Source organism: Anomaloglossus baeobatrachus, chromosome 2 (assembly GCF_048569485.1).
Source record: "Anomaloglossus baeobatrachus isolate aAnoBae1 chromosome 2, aAnoBae1.hap1, whole genome shotgun sequence".
Lineage (NCBI taxonomy): Eukaryota > Metazoa > Chordata > Amphibia > Anura > Aromobatidae > Anomaloglossus > Anomaloglossus baeobatrachus.
Window position 1 is genome coordinate 641321075 of NC_134354.1, and position 23088 is coordinate 641344162.

A 23088-nucleotide genomic window follows, 5' to 3' on the forward strand; every position below is an offset into this window, starting at 1 on the left:
TGGCGAGGCAGCTCAAGAAATTGCAATTTTTTGCCAAAAATCTCAAAATTTTTATAATAAGTACAGTTTGGAATGTTTAGTGCTGAAGTGCACATTTGGTGCTGGCTTTTTGTTTTTTCCTCATGAGAAGCCCTAAAGCGGTCACTAGCGTGGGAAAAAGAGTAAATATTCTGTTAGCGCCATAAATCTTACTAGAAAGGCTCAAGCAGCCTGTAAAATCTTCCTGCCCCAATTTGTATTTGCCAAAGCAAAAAGGTGTGGACCCTGTAATATTTTGAAAAGGTATGAACTGATGCCCAGGTAGCCTATTTACAGAGCTGTAGGACAGAAGCCCAGTGATGCACCGTCCAGGAAGCTCCCACTACCTGCATAGAATACATCCTGATGCATAAGGAGGGACCTTGTTCCTTGATTTATAAGCCTGAATAATGGCTTATAAATTGTTCTGATCCAACAGGCAATAGTTGGTTTTGAGGCAGCTTGACCCCTGAGAGGTCCATTTAAGCAGGACATATAAAGAATCAGATTTTCTAAACAAGTCGGTGGCCGATAAGTACAGTGTTTCCCCGAAAAAAAGCTCTAGCAGGAATTTTCAGCATTTTCGGCGTAAGGCTTAAATATAAGCTCTACCCCGAAAATAAGCCCTAGTCGCAGTTCGGAAGCTAAAATAGTTAAAGAATACTGCATGACACTTTTTTTTTTATAAAAAACAGACATCACCAAAAGAGAGAAGAAAGAAGGCCCTGCCATCATACACCGAACGGGAGGACTTGCCATGGAATGCATCAAGGACCTGGAGTGGAACAATCACACATCAGATTACATGCACACTCTCACCACGTCTGCTCATACACACTGCTGACACTCACATACATCAGATTGCGCACATACACACCACAACCGGATACTGATTGCTTTCAGCCAGCAGGGGAACCTGAGATGCAGTGCAATAGAGTGAGAGGACCTGTGGTGGAACGCATTGATGCGTCCCACCCCAGGTCGTCTATGTGTTCCATCGCACTGCCTCCCAGGTTTCCCTGCTGGCCGGAAGCAATAGATATCGCCGGATGTGGTGAGTGTGTGTGTTTGTGCGCGCGCGATTTTATGTGTGATTGTGTGTGCGATTTAATGTGTGCGCGTGTAATCTGATGTATGTGAATATCGGCCAGAAGTAGGGGAGGACCGCGTAGAGTATACCTGCTGGGAACGCTCGCCAAAGATCGCAGGAGGAGTACCTGGGAGCAACGCAGACGTCTGGAGTCTGATAAGTCTAAGTTTTGGGGAGGGTGGAGTGGGGGGTAAACTTACCCCCATCCGTGTTTCCCTAAGAATGAGTCCTACCCCGAATATAAGCCCTAGCGAATTTTTTGGGGCAAAAAATATTATAAAACCAGGTCTTTTTTCGGGGAAGCACGGTAGTAACATGCATCCCTGACCACATCCAGACTGTGCAATCTCTTCTTAATTGGGTGAGACGGAGCAAAAGGAAGGAAAGACAATGTCCTTATTATGATGAAAGGCTGAAAGAAAGAAAAGACACAAACTGCCTCAGTACTACTTTATCTGGGTGAAGAATGAGGTAGGGAGCACAGCAAGAAAGGGCCGCCAGTTCCGAAACCCTTCTGATGGAAGTAATGACTATAAGGAAAGCCAGTAGCAGTGGCTAGATTTGTCTGATGGGCTCAAAGTGGGGAAAGTGAAGAGCCTCTAAAACCAGGTTAAGATCCCAGGACTCAAGCGAGGCTTAATATGCGCCCCTCAATGGAGAAAAAATTTGGTTCGCCAAAGACAGATCACAAGCCTATAAAGAAAGTGACACATTCTCATCACCAATCATTGAGGACCCTTAAGCAGGCATCTGCGAGGGGGTATGAGCACAGATGGTACAATAAGATTGACCCGTAGAGAACTTGCTACTAAACCAAGCACATGCATAATAGGCAACTAGAGCAGGTTGGGCCAGAGAGCGGACACGGTCTTCTCTTGACTCCAACACATGGAAGACAGAAAGAGGGAAAATACAGAAGACCGATGAGCAGAGAGAGATGCCACTGTTGGGCCCAAAAGAGTGAACTCCCAAATGGGAATAGCCTAACTGGTCTGAGGTCTAATGAGAGAGCACCTTTGTAAAGGAAACAGCTGCTGAATCTACAGTGAGGTGTTATGCAGAGGTGAGGAATACCAGCGTGTAGCTGGCATCCACTCCAACATATGGCGCTGCCGCAAAAGGAATGAGAGGAGTGGAAGGGGTGAAGCAAAGCTTTGCGCAACTAGGAACCTGCCCAAGAATGCCCAGCCGCAGCACATGGCCAAGCGGCAGCTCTGAATGTACAGGAGCACCCAGGTATTGATGACCAGAAACTCGCCTCCAAAGCCCAATAACACGATCACTGCCATTAACCTAGCAGGGAGAGAGAATCATCAGACAACTGCATTGACGCAAACTGCTGCGTGACCCCCTCCCTTGCCCCTGGAACTCCCCACCCCAACATCATGGACAGTGGCAGCACTCCAGGCAGCAAAAGGGCACCTCGCAAACAGTCCCCCACTCAAGCTCCCCCTCCTCAGAGTTGCTAAGATAAAAAAGGAGGGGGACAACAACAGGGTAATACCTACCTGTCCTGAAGACCGGCTCTATTTTACTCTATGCACGCTATGTGGGGTGAGTGGGCAGGAGCCAGCTGGCATACGGCCCTCCACCCTGTAAGTCAACCTCCGCATCAGGAACCTCGGTCCAGCCAAATAGACGAGAGAGAGGATACAGACTGAATAATACAGACACTGCTCTCCATCGCTACGTGGGTGAAATGGAGAGTATTGTTACACTCTGTTACCCAAAAACAGACATCAGAAAAAGATAAACAAAAAGATGTTTGTTAACACCTAATCTAATCAACAACAAGTGTGAAACAGACCTCTCCTCCAACTGACACTAGAAAAAGCTGAGGCGTCCAGTGGCTAGTAGGCAAGCTAACGTCTGCTGGGGAGGAGCCATTTTTTTATTCTATGTTATACAAGGGTTAGCCTTCAGGTAGTAGCATGCAGTAAAAAAGAAAAAAAAAAAAAAGGTGAAGAGACGGCCATTGCTTAATCCATTCCTGTTATTCACCTACGAACGTTTCCACTCATCCAGAGCCTTCAACAGCCTTTTCTCGAGGTGGCAGCAGACAATCCCATGGTTCTGTGTCCCCCAATGACGCAACCGAGAAATTACAGTTATAGTGAAATCAACAGTTAAAGGGGTTGTGCAGCTCACTGCTAATTTCAGGCAGACACTGCATCTTGCTGTATCCTAACAATGTAATATCTGCAGTGGTTTGGACAACCCCTTTTAACCCCTTCCCTGATGGCATACTTTTCATACTTTTACATATACCAATAAAACCTGGCTTACAAAATTAAAAGCACATTCTTTAGCACTTCATGGAAATGCCACCTGCAGTTTATACTCCCATATGTAACAGATATCTGAACTAGATCTTCGCTCTAGCCTTGACTATATATTCTAGTTTCATTGTTTTATGCTTATGATGTATTTTGGTTGTAAACAGCTTAGAGGTGACTGCACAATACAAGTGCATGTATATTGCAAGCAACTAACATAAGCTAACCAGGTCAGATTCATTTACGGTGTATAATATCTCTTCTGGAAATCAGAAGATACTGCAAGTCACTTACCGTGAGTGCGAGAAGCAGTAACATGGCCAAGGGGTAAACCAAATTACGTTGCCATGGGGAGGCTTTCCTTCTCATCTCTGCAACAAATAAAATTAAAATTTGTGAAGAGTATATTAAGGAATGTTAACTAATTAATGACCAAATTTAACTTTGACATTTTTACTACTTCAGACATATCAAGTGTGGCCACTAGATGGCGGCGTTTCATTAGAATTCTTGACTGCTTAGCTTTACTAGTGTCTTAGTGGAACACAAGCGCCTGAATCAGCCAGTGGCTGTGTTATCCCAGCCAGGTATGTTTGAATCTGAAACACTTAGGCATTTCAGAGAAAAAGAAAACTTTGACAGGTGAAAGGACAGGGCAGCGCTGGAGACTTGTCAGACAGGCGGATCCTCACCCATTGCCCTGTACACAGAGCGAGAGACCTGTCACTCCAGGCAACGGTCAGAGGAAAGTTGCCAGGGACCCGCCTGTCTGACTAGTCTCCAGCGCGGCTCGGTCCAGATGGTATTTAAAGGCTGTCTTTCTGTAACGCTGCAGAGTCAAACACACCTGGTTAAGATCCTGCAGCCGATGCCTGACACATGCTAACTGCAGATAGGGCAGCATGTATCAGGTGTCAGGTTCACTTTAAATAGCAAAGTTAACTTTTTTTTTTGTGAACAGACTCTGAATTACAGATATGTAATAGCTATATAAATGCAATTCCACTTAGTTTTGAGACAATTACTATACAATGTAACAGAATACCTGAAGTCATTCACTTTAAAGAAATGTGTAATGTTCCTTCAGGTTTTCCAGTGATACAATACATAGCAGTTACCCATTGTAGAAATGGCATCCTTAAATGGGTTTTCCCATGACCAAAGTACATGTTAATCAATAGTTTTGCCTAACAGACAGCCATTTGTCCCAACTTCCCCACACTCAGCCAAGTGTTCATGTGTTTTCAGTGGCCAGAGAGGAGAAAGATGCTGACAGACATCTGACTGGAGCCTATCTCCCCTAAAAAACTAAACAATCCGACCGTTAAAATTTTATTTGCCTGATTTTTCTCTTTCAGACCATCATCTGACAAGGGAAGTTCAAAATGCCCCATACACCTCAAATGGCCAGGTTTTCCCATTGAAATCGGTGGGTTCGGATGACATTCAAATAATGTGAATAGGGGTTTTTCAACAGTTCACAAAAGCACATACAAATCTCACCTAATGTAATTCTGTGGCTCTTAATAGCCAATAGTCTTTTCTGTAGAGCCTCCATGTTTAGATTCAGCCAACAAGATGCCTTAGCTGAAATGTAAAAGCCACAAAATAAGAGGAGACACAAAATGAAAATGTCTGTAAATCAGAAACCCTAATTTCACAGATCAGGTACCTACTTGAGATCTTACGGGAAATGGCTGCTTCTTCAAATGCCGTACAGCTTAGGTGTTCCTCTAAGTTCTCCAAGAGCTGTGAAAAAGGAAAAAAAAGACAAGTGATGCTAGGAAAGATCAGTATTACTTTGTGCATGTGAATACAAACACAGCAAATACGTATGAATAAAGACCAGTCGTGATCAGGACATACTCACCCGAGGTTTGACAAGTAGCTTTCCAGTAACCGAGAACATCCGAGACAGTCCTAATGGAGTGCAAACTGCATGGGGGGGAAAAAAAGAAAGAAATTAGCAACCGAACACAATAAAAACTGCAATTAGTATACAATTATTTGCTTCTTTATTGAACAGTAATTAAAAACAGGTTGTCACATTCATTAATGCTTCATCCAGGAGTCATTAATGAATGCGAAACGTGCGTTGAGTGTGTGGGGGACGCTATCTTACCTCGGTTGCCGTTCTTTTGTATAGGTAAATATGCCACTTGTGTAACTGTCACGAACCACCGGGGGGGTCACTCAGAAATCCCCCGCGCTGGCTACCAGTACGTCACAATCGGGGGGTAACAAGTGGGGGGTCACCCCTCCTTTATACCTCCCGACCGACAGACAGAGCACGTGACGCGCTCTCTAGCGCCCCTCTTATAGTCAGGCCAATTATGGAATTGCCCGACAATAAGCAAGGAGGCCGCTATACTACTTATGCCGATTATTGAAGGGTCCCCGGTGAGAGTAGGGTATATATTCCCCCGACCTCCGCGGGCGGAATATATAAAACCTCCCCGAATCTCACTGGCCTCCCCACAATAATCCTTGGCACAAGTCGCTGCCACCAACCGATTCACGGTAACTATTAGCCGAACACACAGACGTGGGATTCAAGATCGAGATAACAGAACAGCCCAAGATTAATTATATAATTTAATCGGCCTAAAGCCACACTAGAACTACAATATATACAATAGGGGATCTACAGAATATACATATGTCAGAGTACAGTTACAATCAAAGCATGGTTTACAAACAGGCATACACAGTTCCAGCAGTTACCTTGTGCGTCTGGCCACAGGGGGGCGCTGTAGGCCAGGTTTCTAGGATCCTTCCCACAGATGTTTCCTACACGTGACCCCCAGCGAAAGAACACTGGAAAATGGCCGAAGTAGGGTTATCAACCTGGGCAAATCCAGGTCCCCTCCTACCTTAGTGACCTCAGAGGGAGCACTGCTCCACCCCTGGCTGGAGTTATGGACAAAATCCACAACATGGAATATGGCCATAACTTGGCCTGGGAGCGTCGTAGGCGGACGCCGACGCTCTCATTGTGACAGCTATGAATTTAGCTACAGAACGAGAGGACTCATGACTTGTCTACTAGTTCCCCATTGGCTGATATCACGCCTGGGGTATTTCCCCAGGTCCTGCTCCCATAAAAAGGGTGTGCCAGCATCGTCCGCATGCGGAGACACCATTTTTATGGTTGCCATATTTATCGGAAATATGGCTTGCGAGATATGAACCATTTTTTACTGGAGTCGTTCTGTCTGGATACTTCCATAGCCTTGCTAATTAGATAGCAGCCCCTACCACAGGGTCACGGCAGGGAGTCATCCTGTGTCCATTGTTCCCACATCATCTCATTTCCATATCACAGGAGATGGCTGTTGGAGGTGTAAGTGGGATGTGACACCTTCCCAGATGGTGGACATTGAGAACAAGAAGGGAGGGGGCACTGCCAGGGAGTGATGAGAGCGATTATGACTGGAAGTCATAATTCATCTTCATATCCCAGGGTTTGCCTCACACCTCCCCCCTTTTGAGGGCGCTAGGGGGCAGCACACTCCGGTGTTCCCCCGTGCGCCCGTCCGCGACCTCTCCTTGTCGGGACAGCCCGTCTGCGTTACCGTGGTCACGGCCCCTTTTGTGGCGAATGGTGAAGTTGTATTGCTGGAGCGCAAGGCTCCATCGCAACAATCGCCCATTCGTCCCAGAGACGGTGTGCAACCAGCTGAGGGGATTGTGGTCCGTCTCCACGATGAAGTGGCGCCCGTATAGATAGGGTTGCAGACGCTGCAGGGCCCACACTATGGCCAGGCACTCCTTTTCCATCGTGGAATAGGCCACTTCCCGTGGTAACAGCTTCCTGCTCAGGTACAAGACTGGGTGCTCTTGGCTCGCAGAGTCCACCTGGCTGAGCACCGCACCGAGGCCGAAGTCACTGGCGTCGGTCTGTACTACAAACGGCCGCGTGAAGTCGGCTGCCTGTAGCACGGGCGGGCTGGACAGGGCGTCCTTTAGGGCCCGGAAGGCTGTCTCGCAGTCCATTGTCCAATCGACTGCAGAGGGCAGCTTCTTCTTGGTGAGGTCCGTCAAGGGCTTTGCCAGGCTACTATAGCATGGAACAAACCTCCTATAGTACCCAGCGGTCCCCAAGAAGGACATCACCTGCTTCTTGGTCCTGGGGGTGGGCCAGGATGCGATGGCTTCCACTTTCTCAGGCTCGGGCTTCAGTGTTCTCCCGCCTACCCGGTGACCGAGGTACTGGACCTCGCTCATGGCCAGCTGACACTTTCCCGGCTTGATGGTCAAACCTGCCTGGTGGATCCGCCTGAGCACCTGTGCTAGATGCTGTAGGTGATCTTCCCAGGTGGGACTGAAGACGGCAATGTCATCCAGGTACGCGGCCGCGTACCCTTCAAGTCCCTTGAGCAGGGTGTTGACCATCCGCTGGAAAGTGGCAGGGGCATTCCTCATCCCGAATGGCATCACCGTGGACTCGTACAGTCCAAATGGGGTAATAAAGGCAGAGCGTTCCCTGGCCTTGCGAGTCAGGGGGATCTGCCAATATCCCCGGCTCAGGTCCATGATGGTCAGGTACTGAGCCCCGGCCAACTGATCGAGCAGGTCATCGATGCGTGGCATTGGGTACGCATCGGCGACCGTGACAGCATTGAGCCCCCTGTAGTCCACGCAGAACCGAGTGGTTCTGTCCTTCTTAGGGACGAGGACTACAGGCGAGGCCCAAGCGCTGTTGGATGCCTGGATCACCCCCAGCTTCAGCATCTCGTCAATCTCCTGGCGCATGTGTTGCTGCACCTCCAGGGAGACCCGATATGCTGAACGCCGGATCGGGGGATGATCCCCAGTGTCCACGTGATGGACAGCCAAGTCAGTCCTTCCGGGCTGGTTGGTAAACAACCCCCGGAAGGGGTGTAGGGTGGCCCACAGCTGGGACCGTTGGTCCTCCAAGAGCTGGTGGCCAACCTCCACATCCTCAATGGATCCGCCTGCCCTAACCTGGGCTAGCATATCCAAGAGGGATAGCAGGTTGCACACGGGGAGCGCACATGCCTCCCGCTCATGATGTGCCTTCATCATGTTCACATGGAAGGGCTTCCGCCTTCCACGGGCAGGGTCCAGGGTGACCAGGTACGTCACAGGGTTGAGCTGCTGGTACACGAGGTATGGGCCTTCCCAGGCTGCCTGAAGCTTGTCCTGTGGTACGGGGACCAGTACCCACACCTTTTGACCCACTTGGTAGGTCCTCTCACAAGCGTTCTGGTCGTACCAACGCTTCTGATCGGCCTGGGCTTGAGACATATTGTCGTGTACCAGTTGCGTCAAGGCCTGCATTTTGTCCCGGAAGCGCATGACATACTCGATAACCGACACTCCAGGGGTGGCCAAATCCCCTTCCCAAGCCTCTTTCACCAGAGCCAGGGGGCCCCGCACACGTCGCCCGTACAGGAGCTCAAACGGTGAGAATCCTGTTGAGGCCTGTGGAACCTCCCGGTAAGCAAATAACAGGTGTGGGAGATACCGCTCCCAGTCACGCCCATGGGAGTCGACCAACATCTTAAGCATCTGCTTTAAGGTGCCATTGAACCGCTCGCACAGGCCATTAGTCTGTGGATGGTACGGGCTGGCCACCAGATGTCGCACCTGGACTTGCTTACAGAGGGCCTCCATCAGCTGGGACATGAATTGGGTCCCCCGGTCAGTGAGCATTTCCTGGGGAAAACCCACTCGGGAGAAAATCTCCAGCAATGCGGTGGCCACCTTGTCAGCCCGAATGGACGACAAGGCCACTGCTTCTGGGTACCGGGTGGCATAGTCCACTACCGTCAGTATGAAGCGTTTCCCGGAGCTGCTGGGGATGGCCAGCGGGCCGACCAGATCCACAGCCACCCTCCTGAAAGGCTCATCGATGATTGGCAGAGATACTAGTGGGGCTTTGGGGTGTGGCCCCGCCTTCCCCACTCTCTGACAGGTTTCACACGAACGGCAGTAGGCAGCCACATCGGCCCCCATTTTTGGCCAGTAGAAATGCTGGTTTAACCTGGCCTTGGTCTTAGCGATCCCTAGGTGTCCGGCCATCGGAATCTCATGTGTGATCCGCAACAACTCCGTCCGGAACGGATAGGGTACCACCAACTGTCGGTCCCTGGGCCACGCCTCCGGTGAACCCTGCTGGACCGTGGCCCGGTACAGCCGTCCTTGGTCCCAGACCACTCGCTCCGGGTCCGAGTCCGAGGGAGGCTGTGCCGCCTGCTCCTTAAGAGCTTTCAGGCTGTCGTCAGCTTCTAACGCTGCCTGAAACCCCTGACTAGATGTGGCCAGAATCGACGAGACTGTCACATCTTCAGTCAGTACCCCGGGACCTGTGTCCTGGCCTCCACCTGACTCGGCTGCCACTTGGTCAGAAGGGGAAGAGCTATCGGACCTCCGGGAGGCCCCTTGGCTTCCAGCACTCCCACTGCGGGTGACAGCGGCCACAGCCGCTGCGACCGTGGGTCGTGCCTGCTCCTCCTCCGTTCCTGACCAAGTCGCCGGTTCAGGCAGACCTACCTGGCTTCCTGACACCCCGGTTGTGGGGGAACCATGCACCGAGATCTTACCTGGGAGCACTTCCGCTCCTGGACCGGCCCCAATCTCACCTGCCTGTTCCCCTCCTGCAGCAACAGAACCCCGCTGTGAAATCTCTGGGGACCCCACATTTGCTGTGGTAGCCCCCACCCCACACACTGGTCCTCCCCCTGCAGCACCCTGCTCTCTGCTTATCCCTGCAGAGGGCAACAGATCCCAGCTCACAGGCTGATTACTTGTAGAGGCATTGTCACACCTTTCTCTGACCCCCTCCCCTGTCACAGCTGCAGCTGTGTGTGTGTCTATGGTGTCTATGCAAGCAGAAATATCAGAGTTCACTCCCTCCTCCCTTACATCATTCATAGATAACACATTAACATTGTCCGGAGGCATGTCAGTACTGGCTGAAGGTTCAGCCCTTGGTTGGGGCCCAAACTGGGAGGTTATCTGCCCCAAATCTGTCCCAAGTAGCACGTTTGCGGGGATCCGATCAGTTACCCCCACCTCCCTCACCCCTCGCCCTGCGCCCCAGTCCACATAAATGTCAGCAACAGGCAGCGCCGGGTCAATGCCTCCAATCCCGGAGACAGCGAGGGTTTTTCCAGGGATCAAGTCTTGGGGGGACACCATCTCAGGCCGCACCAGAGTCACCTCCGAGGCGCTGTCTCGCAGTCCCATGGTCACAGACCGGCCGACGGTGACAGGTTGGAAGCTGTCCAGGGACCTACCACCACCCCCACCCACACAATACACCTTGGGCGGCCCTTGGGACGGGGACGGAGCCGGGGCCTTGGGACGCTGAGGGCACATGGCCTTGAAGTGTCCAGGTAGGTTGCACTGGTGGCACCGTCTTGGTTCTGCCACGGGCCTGGAGAGGGGAGTTGAGGGGGACACCCCCTGCAGTCTAGGGGCAGGTGGGGCAGTCGCAGAGTTCATCTTACCCCCTCTCCAGGTGCTGCTGGTGGCTGCTCTCCTGGCCTCAGGAGCCCGATTGTTGGTGTAGTCATCGGCCAGGGCAGCTGTAGCCGTGGACCCCTTTGGCTTCTGGTCTCGGATGAACTGGCGGAGATCCTCAGGGCAGTTCCACAAGAGTTGCTCCGTGATGAACAAGTCCAGGATCTCCGGTCCGGTGGAAAGCTGCAGGCCTCGGGTCCAGTGGTCGGCAGCTCGGGCAAGTGCCCGCCGGTGGTCAGCCCAGGAGTCCTTTGGTCCCTTCTGTAGGCTCCGGAACTTCTTGCGGTAGGACTCGGGAGTGAGGTTGTACTGTTGGATCAGGGCCCGCTTGATGGTGTCGTAGCCCTGATCTGCCTCAGCAGGCAAGTCCCCAAGGATATCCAGGGCCTTACCCCTTAAACGGGGGGGTCAGGTATTTGGCCCACTGGTCCTTGTCCAGATGGTGCTGCAGGCAAGTCCGTTCAAAAGCAGTCAAGAAAGAGTCCAAGTCTCCATCCTTCTCCAGCACTGGGAAGTCCTCAACACGGACCTTTGGAAGTTTGGTGTCTTGAAGGTCACGTGTGGCTGATGAGGGCCGGAGCTGAGCTAGCTGCAGCTGGTAGTCACGCTCTGCCTGGCGCTCTTCACGTGCTGCTTGCCGCTCCGCAGCCTCACGCACTGCTTGCCGCTCCGCAGCCTCAGCGTCACGCGCTGCCTGTCGCTCACGCTCGGCCATGAGTATCTCGTAGGTATCCCGGTCTCCAGCCTGGAGAAGGGCCATAGCCATTTGAAGAAGGCTATCCGAGCCTCCCAGGCTCGGTGGAATGGCACGTGGTGATCTGCGGCCCGCTGCGGAGCCTGGTGCTTCACTGTCCATTGCAGAGCGGAGGGCTGGCATCTGGCTCGTTGAGGACCCTTGGGTGAGCTGCTCCTCATCTTGTCCATAATTGCCAGGTTGGGCGCTGTCCTCTGCAGAACGGTTTTCTGGCGTCGAGCTCCTGGAGGGCTCGTGGACAACCTCCTCATCGTCTCTGGCCTGAGCATCGGCCATTCCTTTGGCTTTGCTCCTGGTGCTCTCAGCCATTGTTGCAGACTTTGGTCACTGACACAGAACTGACACCTGATGCCTCCACACACCTTACAGTATCTGCACTCTGACACTCTAGTGTTGGTCTGGTCTGAAGACCCCAGCAGCCACAGCTGCTGCAGGCAGTCTTTAGTGTCTGGGAGTATGGGTCTCACACTCACACACACTATTATCTCGATCCCACCGCTTGCCACCAATATGTCACGAACCACCGGGGGGGTCACTCAGAAATCCCCCGCGCTGGCTACCAGTACGTCACAATCGGGGGGTAACAAGTGGGGGGTCACCCCTCCTTTATACCTCCCGACCGACAGACAGAGCACGTGACGCGCTCTCTAGCGCCCCTCTTATAGTCAGGCCAATTATGGAATTGCCCGACAATAAGCAAGGAGGCCGCTATACTACTTATGCCGATTATTGAAGGGTCCCCGGTGAGAGTAGGGTATATATTCCCCCGACCTCCGCGGGCGGAATATATAAAACCTCCCCGAATCTCACTGGCCTCCCCACAATAATCCTTGGCACAACTCGCTGCCACCAACCGATTCACGGTAACTATTAGCCGAACACACAGACGTGGGATTCAAGATCGAGATAACAGAACAGCCCAAGATTAATTATATAATTTAATCGGCCTAAAGCCACACTAGAACTACAATATATACAATAGGGGATCTACAGAATATACATATGTCAGAGTACAGTTACAATCAAAGCATGGTTTACAAACAGGCATACACAGTTCCAGCAGTTACCTTGTGCGTCTGGCCACAGGGGGGCGCTGTAGGCCAGGTTTCTAGGATCCTTCCCACAGATGTTTCCTACACGTGACCCCCAGCGAAAGAACACTGGAAAATGGCCGAAGTAGGGTTATCAACCTGGGCAAATCCAGGTCCCCTCCTACCTTAGTGACCTCAGAGGGAGCACTGCTCCACCCCTGGCTGGAGTTATGGACAAAATCCACAACATGGAATATGGCCATAACTTGGCCTGGGAGCGTCGTAGGCGGACGCCGACGCTCTCATTGTGACAGCTATGAATTTAGCTACAGAACGAGAGGACTCATGACTTGTCTACTAGTTCCCCATTGGCTGATATCACGCCTGGGGTATTTCCCCAGGTCCTGCTCCCATAAAAAGGGTGTGCCAGCATCGTCCGCATGCGGAGACACCATTTTTATGGTTGCCATATTTATCGGAAATATGGCTTGCGAGATATGAACCATTTTTTACTGGAGTCGTTCTGTCTGGATACTTCCATAGCCTTGCTAATTAGATAGCAGCCCCTACCACAGGGTCACGGCAGGGAGTCATCCTGTGTCCATTGTTCCCACATCATCTCATTTCCATATCACAGGAGATGGCTGTTGGAGGTGTAAGTGGGATGTGACACCTTCCCAGATGGTGGACATTGAGAACAAGAAGGGAGGGGGCACTGCCAGGGAGTGATGAGAGCGATTATGACTGGAAGTCATAATTCATCTTCATATCCCAGGGTTTGCCTCACAGTAACCATTATGTGACCGATGTATATATATATATATTTTTTACTTAAATCACTATTGACACACTTGTGTCTTTAGTATTGTGATGTATTGTGATGCATGCCACTTTTGGTTTTCATATATGTGATATGTTGCGATTAATTTTGTAATGCATCACTGACACACTTGTGTCTTTACTACAGTTATTTGGTCAATTATGGTTTGGCTTTATTTTTCTATCTTTACCATTGTCCGGCCTGATGTTCCCAATATATTTATTTTTCCATCTCCCCATCTCTTAGGGTTTTATTTTGTAGAGACAACCTGTTTTTAATTATTGTTCAATAAAGAAGCAAATAATGTTATACTAATGGCAGTTTTTGGTGTGGTTTTAATTCATGGTTTGTGTTTCCACTAATTAGATTGTGATATAGGTGTTATAACCAAACACAATAATAATATTCAATAGATAATCGGGGGGGACGTACATAAATGCAGCAGGATAGAAAATCTTAAAAAGTGACATTAATTTACTAATACAGTGTAAAGGGCTGGAAAATATAAAGGACACTGTTGTTGTAAACTATGGAGGCTACGTAGCTGAACGTACATCTACAGTAACAGCTCAGCTAAGTGTGCGTGATGCAGAATGCCACAGATGCCTTCCTGGTAGAAACGTGTACGTTCATGTTGTACTTACATAATAGGAGCAGAACACCAAACAGAGAGATGCCAGAGTACAGGTATGGGAGGTAATATTCCCAGAGGTCTGAAAAACAAGAGGAAACCTGTCAGCTGTCCATTAGGTTATACTCACACAAGATGGGCCCGAACCACATGAAAACCTTAAGGCCTTGTGCGCACTGGGAAATGGAATTTTCTTGAGAAAATTCCGCATGCTCTCAAAGATTACCGCACCCGCGGTAAAAAACCGCGGGAAACCGCACCCGGTTTGCCGCGGTTTTACCGCGGTTTTGCCGCGTGCGGGTTGGGATGTGCTTTATTGCATTCAATGCAATAAAGCACATTGAAAAAAAAAAAAAAAAGTCATTTAATTCTGAGATAGTAGATAGACAGAAGAATAGATAGAGGGATAGATAGATAGACAAACAGAGGGATAGATAGATAGATGACAGATCGCTGCATTTCCCACGGTCGGCAGTGAGTTCACATTACCGGCCGTGGGAAATGACCGGTAATTACCTCTGCTGTCTGCTGCTTTCATTCAGCGCTGTGTCTGTGACAGTCGCGGCTGGATGGAAGCAGCGCAGGACCTGTGGATTACGTCAGAGCGGTGGATTACGCCGGAGCTTTGGTGCGGGAGGGGTTAATAAAATGGTGAACGAGGCTTGTTTGTTTTATTTAAAATAAAGGATTTTTCGGTGTCTATGTTTTTTTCACTTTACTTACGGGTTGATCATGTCAGCTGTCACATAGACACTGCCATGATCAAGCCTGGAGTTAATGGCGGTGGTCCCCCACCATCATTAACCCCTTGTATTACCTTGCTGCCACTGCTACACGGTGGCAAGAAGAGCCGAGGACACGCCGGTGCTGCCGCATAATGCATGCGACAGTGCCGGGGCAGCTGCGGCTGATATTCTCGGCTGCCGGAGGGGGAGTGAGGCGGGGGACATTACCCCTGCCCCTCTCCCTCCCCAGCCTGAGAATACCGGGCCGCCGCTGTGTGCTTACCTCGGCTGGACGGTAAATATGCAGCGGAGCCCACGTTCTTTGTTTTCTATATTTCCGTTTTCTTTCTATGTGTGTTCTATGTGTCTGTGTGTGTGTCTGTGATGTCTATCTGTGTCTGTGTCTGTGATGTGTTTGTGTTTACGCTCTGCTTTGCTTCCTCTTCATGTAATGACTTCACTTCCCTGCAAACCGCAGACAAGCGATGTACATTACCGGAGGTAAACCGCGAAATACCGCAGGGAATAACGCAGGAAAACGCAGTGAACCGCACAGAATTTGCTGCCTGCGTTATTCCCTGCGGGATTTCATGATTAACATTGGAGTCAATGGAGTGAAATCCCGCAGCGATGTGCGGAAAAGAAGTGACGTGCACTTGTTTTTGCTGCGGGATTCCCGCAGCAAAACATGCAGCTGTCAAATTCCGCCTAGTGCGCACAGGATTTTTTTTCTCCATAGGATTTGCTGGTGATTCACTGCAGAGATGTTATGAACATTTTCTGCAGCGAAACATGCAGCAAATACGCGGAAAATCCGCGGCAAAATCCGGTAAGTGCGCACATAGCCTAAAGCAGCAAGCGGGTTTCCCATCATTGCCAGTTATCAACCGAAATGGTAATTTTTTTATTAAAACTTAAGGCCAGCTTATAGGAAGGTTTCTACATGAAAACGTAACCTTTCTGCTTAGGTGCAGGTAAGGCCACATCCATCTGCTGTGTGTACAAGACGGACAATGCAAGGACCGGCGATCATCAAGGAGCGAGTTCACAGGACCAAGTGGAGAAAAAAAAAAAAAGAAGTCTCACTCATTTTCAAAATAGAAATCAGCCATTGAAATCAATAAATATCAATCATTTAAAAAAAACAAAAAAAAAACACCACGATACCATACTGACACCACAGATGGATCAAATGAAAATTGACATCGCAAAAATTATTGAGAGCTTTGCAATTTGCTCTTGTCCATTTAAAAAAAAACAAAAAAAAAAAAACCTACAGATGTCATACAGGAGTGAGAAATTAACATAACAAACACCACAAAAAGAAAATTTGCTTTTTTATGGACAAAAAAAAAAAAAAATTCTGATTCTTTTTCAGCTTGTTTGCACCCTCCCTAAATTAAATTCATTTCATTTCAAGCTTTGGTGACCGTTTTAGCTTCTAATTTACTATAGACAAGTCAGTGTTGTTCACTATGGAAAAGAAAAAAAGAAAAGAAAAAAAGTGTCATCAGTGTTTTGGATCTATACGTGTCATCGGTATTACCCATATATGGAAAAATAGATGAAAACTTCTCATATCCTTGGTAATGTTTAATATGGACGGCACATTGATGCCATCCGGGTGCTGTACGTGTTTTTCATGGATGTTTAGATTTGTATTGACATTTTTCATCCGTGATAGTGGAAAAAACACAGACATTTGAACAACCCTACAGACTAAAAGGGGGCTTTACACGCAACAACATCGCTAACGAGATGTAGTTGGGGGTCACGGAATTCGTGACGCACATCCAGCCTCGTTAGCGGCGTCGTTGCGTGTGACACCTACAAGCGACCGCTAACGATGCAAAATACTCAAAATACTCACCAAATCATTTCCAAAATATCGTTGCTGCCTTTGAACGCAGGTTGTTCGTGGTTCCTGAGGCAGCACACATCGCTACGTGTGACACCCCAGGAACGACGAACACTGTACTTGCGTCCTCCGGCAACGAGGTGTGACTTTCATGCTGCTGCTCTCCGCCCCTCCACTTCTATTGGACGCCTGCCGTGTGATGTCGCAGTGACGCCGCACGAACCGCCCCCTTAGAGAAGAGTCTGTTCGCCGGCCACAGTGACGTCGCTAGGAAGGCAAGTACGTGTGACAGGGAATAGCGATATTGTGCACAACGGCCAGCGATTTGCCCGTGAAGCACAAACGACGGGGGCGGGTGCTTTCACGAGCACCCGTGCGAGCTGCGTATAAAGCAGCCTTAATAGATTAATAGACTGTGGTCTATTGTGAAAAACACGGATAGAAGACGTATGTGCAACACGGACATCTGAATTGGATCTTAGGACCAATTTACTGTTTAGGAGGGAATGAAAATCCTTTATAGAGAAAGGCACATTAGTTAACATCCATGTGTCAGCCCGTGATTCACAGACCGTCCATGGAGTTTACCGACCTGACCCCAACAGCCTCAGCCATATATGAAGTTGTCACGCTAGGGTCAGGAGACTCGGACCAGGCACACAGTTGAGAATCCGGCTTTACATCCAGTAATTGCACAGTATCAGGAAACAAGGCAAATAATGCTGTGCAGCGGAAGGCTGGAGTCATAGTACTGAACATTATAGAAGCCATAACCCTCCAGCTACCATCTAACTAAAAGACAAACACACGTACCATAGAGAGATTCCCTCCCAGCAGCATCATCGTCTATGATTGCAGATGCCACCCACAGAATGCCAAAGACCAGGAGGGTGAGAAGCAGAAGAACTACTGAGGTCTCATATACCCTGGACATCACTCCCTGGAAGCAAAAAAATAAAAAACACACTGATTGGTAACATGTAAAAACAAAACAACCCTCACAGATTGCATATAATTACATACAAAAAGGCAGTCATCACATTGCTAGATTTGATTGCACTGACTGCGCACATTTACTGCATGGCCCATAGACAAAAGGGAAGACAAAACTGAAGTTTTACCTTTTTTGATCCTGCAAATCCTTCTGCCTCGGTGAAGAAATATGCAAAGGGCATCAGAAATATTAACGAGAGATTTGAAAATAGAAACACCAGGTTCCACAGGCCTGAAAGAGAATAAAGAGTTCACCGGGGATGGACAATGTACGTGATTTATGAACGACAAGCTGAACATTTGTAGGACAACTCATTCCTACACGGCTCTCACATATTTCTCACTACATGGGATCAGTTATGTGTACATCTGCAGAGACAGGAATCAGTTTCCTTGGAAGATGAATCTGCAGACGTAGGAACAACCTGTGAACGTAGGACGGAATATGCAGTGCGATTTACAAGGATATTTTCTGCTATGGAGACAAAGGGCCACAGAGCTCAACCGTAGCACAGCAGCGAGCTGGTATAAAGGCTAGATACAAAAGGAAGCAGAAAGAAACAACCAACTTCCGGTATATCATAACAGCCAATATTACAGGGGATGGCCATTTGTAAGATAATCGTGACCCATCCTTAGGATAGGTCATAATATCAAAATATCAGTTTGGTAAGAATTCAAAACCCGGCATCCCCACCACTGATCTGCTAGCAGCACCGGCGCGGCCTGATGTAAGTGCGGAGCGGAGTAGCACACCTCAATTCATTGAGTAGCAACCGCTGCTGGGTACTGCAGAACAACTATCAACCCTTACATCTGGCCACCAACAGAGCTACTGGAAGCTCATCAGTGTCGCACCCCCACCATTCCGATAATGATTATCTATCCTAAAGTCATTAATAGTATATACCCAGATTACTCCTTTAGGCAATTTCATCTATAGGAGGCATGTTCTTTTTCCATGCCAATTGGGCTTCGTGGCTGATAGCAAAAATTGAGGCAAGCTAAAAATACTGCATTTTTCAGACTACATTAGCCATACAACTCCACTACAATACACACAGAAGTTCCTCCTAGGCAGGAGACTGACCACATGACCTGGAAGGGCCTTCAGCTAGCCAGAAAATGCAGAATTCACACAGCTTTATAAATGTGCAGGTCCCCTCCTGCCCTACATCCATCAGATCCCTCAGTGTCGGGCAGGAACGTATTGCTCAGGATGGACGCTGTGACAACAAGGTCCCCATTCACAGGAAGCAGACTCCAGAACCAGACTAGACGACGCACATACTTTTTAGCAAGATTCTTTTTCTTGCTGAAAAGTGCATCTTATAGTAAAATAAAATATATATTATGTACCTCTGTTAATAACCGACACATCGGTATATGTTATCACATGAGAGCTGCAAAACTAAAAGACTATAAATGTAGGCAGTGAAATTAGGTTTTACTTCAAAAAACACTGGTAGGACAGGTACAATCACCCAAAAATGCTCCCCGACAACTCTGAAGCAGTGATTAGAGCTGGAGTCATTAGGGAGCTGGATAATGGCTGGCTCACATGGTCCTTTACCTGGACGCTATCCCAACTATTCATAAGATCTGAATGGAGTCACGCATACTTTCCTTACTTTGCTTATTATTTTTATGACAAGGAAGAGTAGTTTTATTTTTTTCCTTTTAAAGCTAGAGTCACACGTAGCGAAGCAGCAGCGATCACGACTGACAACCTGACCTTATCAGGATCGCTGCTGCGTCGTTACATGGTCGCTGGTGAGCTGTCAAACAGGCAGATCTCATCAGCGACCAGTGACCAGCCCCCAGCCAGCAGCCACGGGTGGAAGCAATGCTGCGCTTGGTAACTAAGGTAAATATCGGGTAACCAAGCAAAATGCTTCGCTGGTTACCCGATATTTACCTTGGTTACCAGCGCACACCGCTTAGCGCTGGCTCCCTGCACTCCTAGCCAGAGTACACATTTGGTTAATAAGCAAACCTTTGCTTATTTACCTGATGTGTACTCTGGCTACGCGTGCAGGGAGCAGGGAGCCGGCACTGGCAGCTGGAGAGCGGCGGATACTTAACTAAGGTAAATATCGGGTAACCAGCGAAGCACTTCAGCTTACCGCAGCTTACACTTCAGCTTACCGCAGGCTGCCAGAAGCAGGTCTCCCTGCACGCTTCAGTTCGTCGCTCTCTCGCTGTCACACACAGCGATGTGTGCTTCACAGCAGGAGAGCAACGTCCAAAAAATGAAGCAGGACATTCAGCAACGACCGGCGACCTCACAGCAGGGGCCAGGTCGTTGCTGGATGTCACACACAGCGACAGCGACGTCGCTGCTACGGCACAAAAATGGTGACTTAGCAGCGACGTCGTTGTCGCCATCGCTGTGTGTGACACCACCTTTAGGCTCACTGACTTGTACATTTTCTCTAATCTAACAGGAGTCTGCCTTGGGGAGTGGTTATCTTTAGATGCAGCGGAGAACAAATAATACAAGAATGGAAAAGTAAGAGGCCCATAAAACAGGTCTTGTTGTAGAAGGTGCTGCTGGATACCTCATTACACACATTCCTCAGAGGATGGCATTCTGATTATTTCTGGTATGGAAATAGAGATGTAAATTGCAAACTACTCATTAAAGCAATGTGCTCTAAGCCATATGTATGCGTCATCTACATTCCTCCTGGCTTTCTTATTTTGATGAGCCAGTGTGGCAGGTCTAAGCTGTTTTTGCTGGTACTCACCATGGATGAGGGATCCGTTCAGCCACTGGATGTAGTAATTGTGTGGCATAGAGAGAAGCACCTCATTGCTGATGATGGAGAAGGGCAGCAGGAGCACGGCGCCCACAGACACCGCCAGTGTAAATGTGCACATCCATAACCTGTACAAAACACAACAATATCTATTACTAAGGAGCACAGTCACTATGTAAATGTACGGGGTACATAATCTTTACAAAGTCTATACAGTTCAGCGGTGTGAGAGGTGACAACCACAAGTGCGATCCCATCACCAACATTTTGTTCCAGTGACAATACGTAATGATGATAATTAAACGTTTATTGCTACCACACTGCAGTTATAATGTTCCTTTAAAGCCTTGAAAACTTTCCAACCAGTTTGAGTAATGCGTGATATAAAATCACTCATATAAAGTCCTTGTCTTTTAGCAGAGGGCCAGCATTTCTCCAACCTAAGGCTATGTGCGCACTAGACCGTTTTTCCCGCGGATTTACCCGCGGATTTGCCCCGGAAATTTCTTGAGAAATGTCTGCAATCTTTGTGCAGACATTTCCCATGAAATTCAATGAGAAAAAAAAATAGCTGTGCGCACTGTGCGGATTTTTCTCAAGAAAATTTCTTGAGAAAATTTTCTCGAGAAACTTTCTTGAGAAAATGTGCATGTCCATTAATTTCCGCAGGTACCGGGGGTATTCCGGGGGTATTCCGCAGGTAGCAATGATGTGCGGTATACCACCGGAATAGCCGCGATTTACCTGCGGGAATGCCCATCGCTGCCTGCGGTTTTGCAGGAAGCGATGTCATTATGCCAGGAAGAGGAGCAGAGGAAACACACGTCGCACTCCCTGGACGCCGCACAGAAGCACTTCCGTGCGACCTCCAGGTGTCTGTGCAGTCTGTGTCCTGCTCCGGCCTCGCGGCTGCCTGCACTGCAGTGTCAGTGTCTGCCCGCAGTGTCAGCAGCCTGTCACGCTGCAGCACAGGCAGACACTGACACCCTGCAGTGCTGGGAGCCGCGGGGATGACGATCGCTGCTGTCAGGAGGTGAGATCATTACCTGCTGTGACGATCTCCTGCCTCCTGACGTCACCGCGGTCACTGCTGTCTATGCCCGTCTCGCGAGCGGCCCGAGACTGTCACTAGCGGTGACGTCACGGGCTCTCGCGATAAGTCAGTGACAGCGCTGACGTCAGCAGTACAGGAGATGATCACAGAAGGTAATGATCTCATCTATGCTCCTGATGGCAGCGCTCGTCATCCCCTGCAGTGACCTGAGCTGACCTATTGATGTTAGCTCAGGTCACTGCATTGCTCTCCCAGCCAATGGGGAACATTCTGTTCTTCATTGACTGGGACAGCGACTATGGTATGGATCGCCGTGCCCCCCCCCCCCCTTATTGGATTACGCCGGACGTGGAATTGATTGTGCTCTTTTCAATAAATTGGTTAAAGAGGGAATGTTTTGGGGAGTGTTTTTTCAAATAAAACTTTTTTTGTTGTCTATTTTTTAATTATTACTGACTGGGTTGGTGATGTCGGGTATCTGATAGACGCCTGACCTCACCAACCCCAGGGCTTGATGCCAGGTGACATTACACATCTGGCATCAACCCCATATATTACCCCGTTTGCCAACGCACCAGGGCGCGGGATGAGCTGGGGCAAAGCGCCAGGATTGGCACGTCTAATGGATGCGCCACTTCTGGGGCGGCTGCGGCCTGCTATTTTTAGGCTGGGGAGTGTCCAATAACAGTGGACCTCCCTAGTCTGAGAATATCAGACCCCAGCTGTCCGCTTTACCTTGGCTGGTGATCCAATATGGGGGGGACCCCACGTTTTTTGTTTTAAATTATTTATCTAATTTAAAATAACAGCGTGGGGTGCCCACTGTTTTGGATTATCAGCCAAGGTGAAGCTGCCAGCGGTGGTCTGCAGGCTGCAGCCGTCTGCTTTACCCTAGCTGGCTACAAAAAATGGGGGGACCTCACGTCATTTTTTTTTAATTATTTATTTATTTTATGGCTAAATACAAGGCTAAGCACCCTTTAGGCTACTTTCACACATCCGGCTTGAGCTCTGCGGCTCAATCCGGCTGTGCAAGCTATGCAACGGATGCGGTGAAAACACCGCATCCTTTGCATAGGTTTTTCCTTTGCGGCCAGTCCGGTTTTTGCCGCTTGTGGCATGCTACTGAGCATGCGCAGTGGCAAAAACCGCATGCGGCGGCCGGATGCGGTTATTGCCGCATTGCGCCGCATCCGGCTGCCATAGGCATGTATTGAAAAATGTGCCGCATCGGCCGAATGCGGCGCGATGCGGTTTTTTTTGCCGCACGAAAAAACGTGCCAGGCAACGTTCCATCCGGCCGCCGCATCGGCTACATCTGCCGCATGCGGCAAAAAACGGACGGAACGCAAGGCCATGCGGCACAATGCGGCACTAATTAAAGTCTATGCAGGAAAATCGCAACCGGCAGCAAAAAAAAACGGTTGCGATTTTCATGCAAAGTGCCGGATTGTGCCGCATTCCAGAAAGCGGAGGTGTGAAAGCAGCCTAAGTGCCACATGAAAGTCACTAAAGGGTGCCAGCTTAGAAAATGCAGGGAGGTGGAACATTATATAGGTTTTTCTCATCTATCTATCTATCTATC

General features: G+C 49.1%; 1 protein-coding gene across 1 annotated transcript in view; it reads right to left on the reverse strand.

Moving 5' to 3' along the window:
* The window catches only part of LMBR1L (limb development membrane protein 1 like), a 98823-nt gene that overhangs the window by 15936 nt on the left and 59799 nt on the right, over nt 1–23088 (reverse strand). The window contains exons 4-11 of the mRNA XM_075336934.1: nt 20438–20577; nt 17816–17919; nt 17508–17634; nt 14125–14193; nt 5255–5319; nt 5061–5133; nt 4888–4971; nt 3679–3755 (exon numbers count right to left, since the gene is read on the reverse strand). Coding sequence (XP_075193049.1) covers nt 3679–3755; nt 4888–4971; nt 5061–5133; nt 5255–5319; nt 14125–14193; nt 17508–17634; nt 17816–17919; nt 20438–20577 — 739 coding nt within the window. The remainder of the gene's footprint in view (nt 1–3678; nt 3756–4887; nt 4972–5060; nt 5134–5254; nt 5320–14124; nt 14194–17507; nt 17635–17815; nt 17920–20437; nt 20578–23088) is intronic.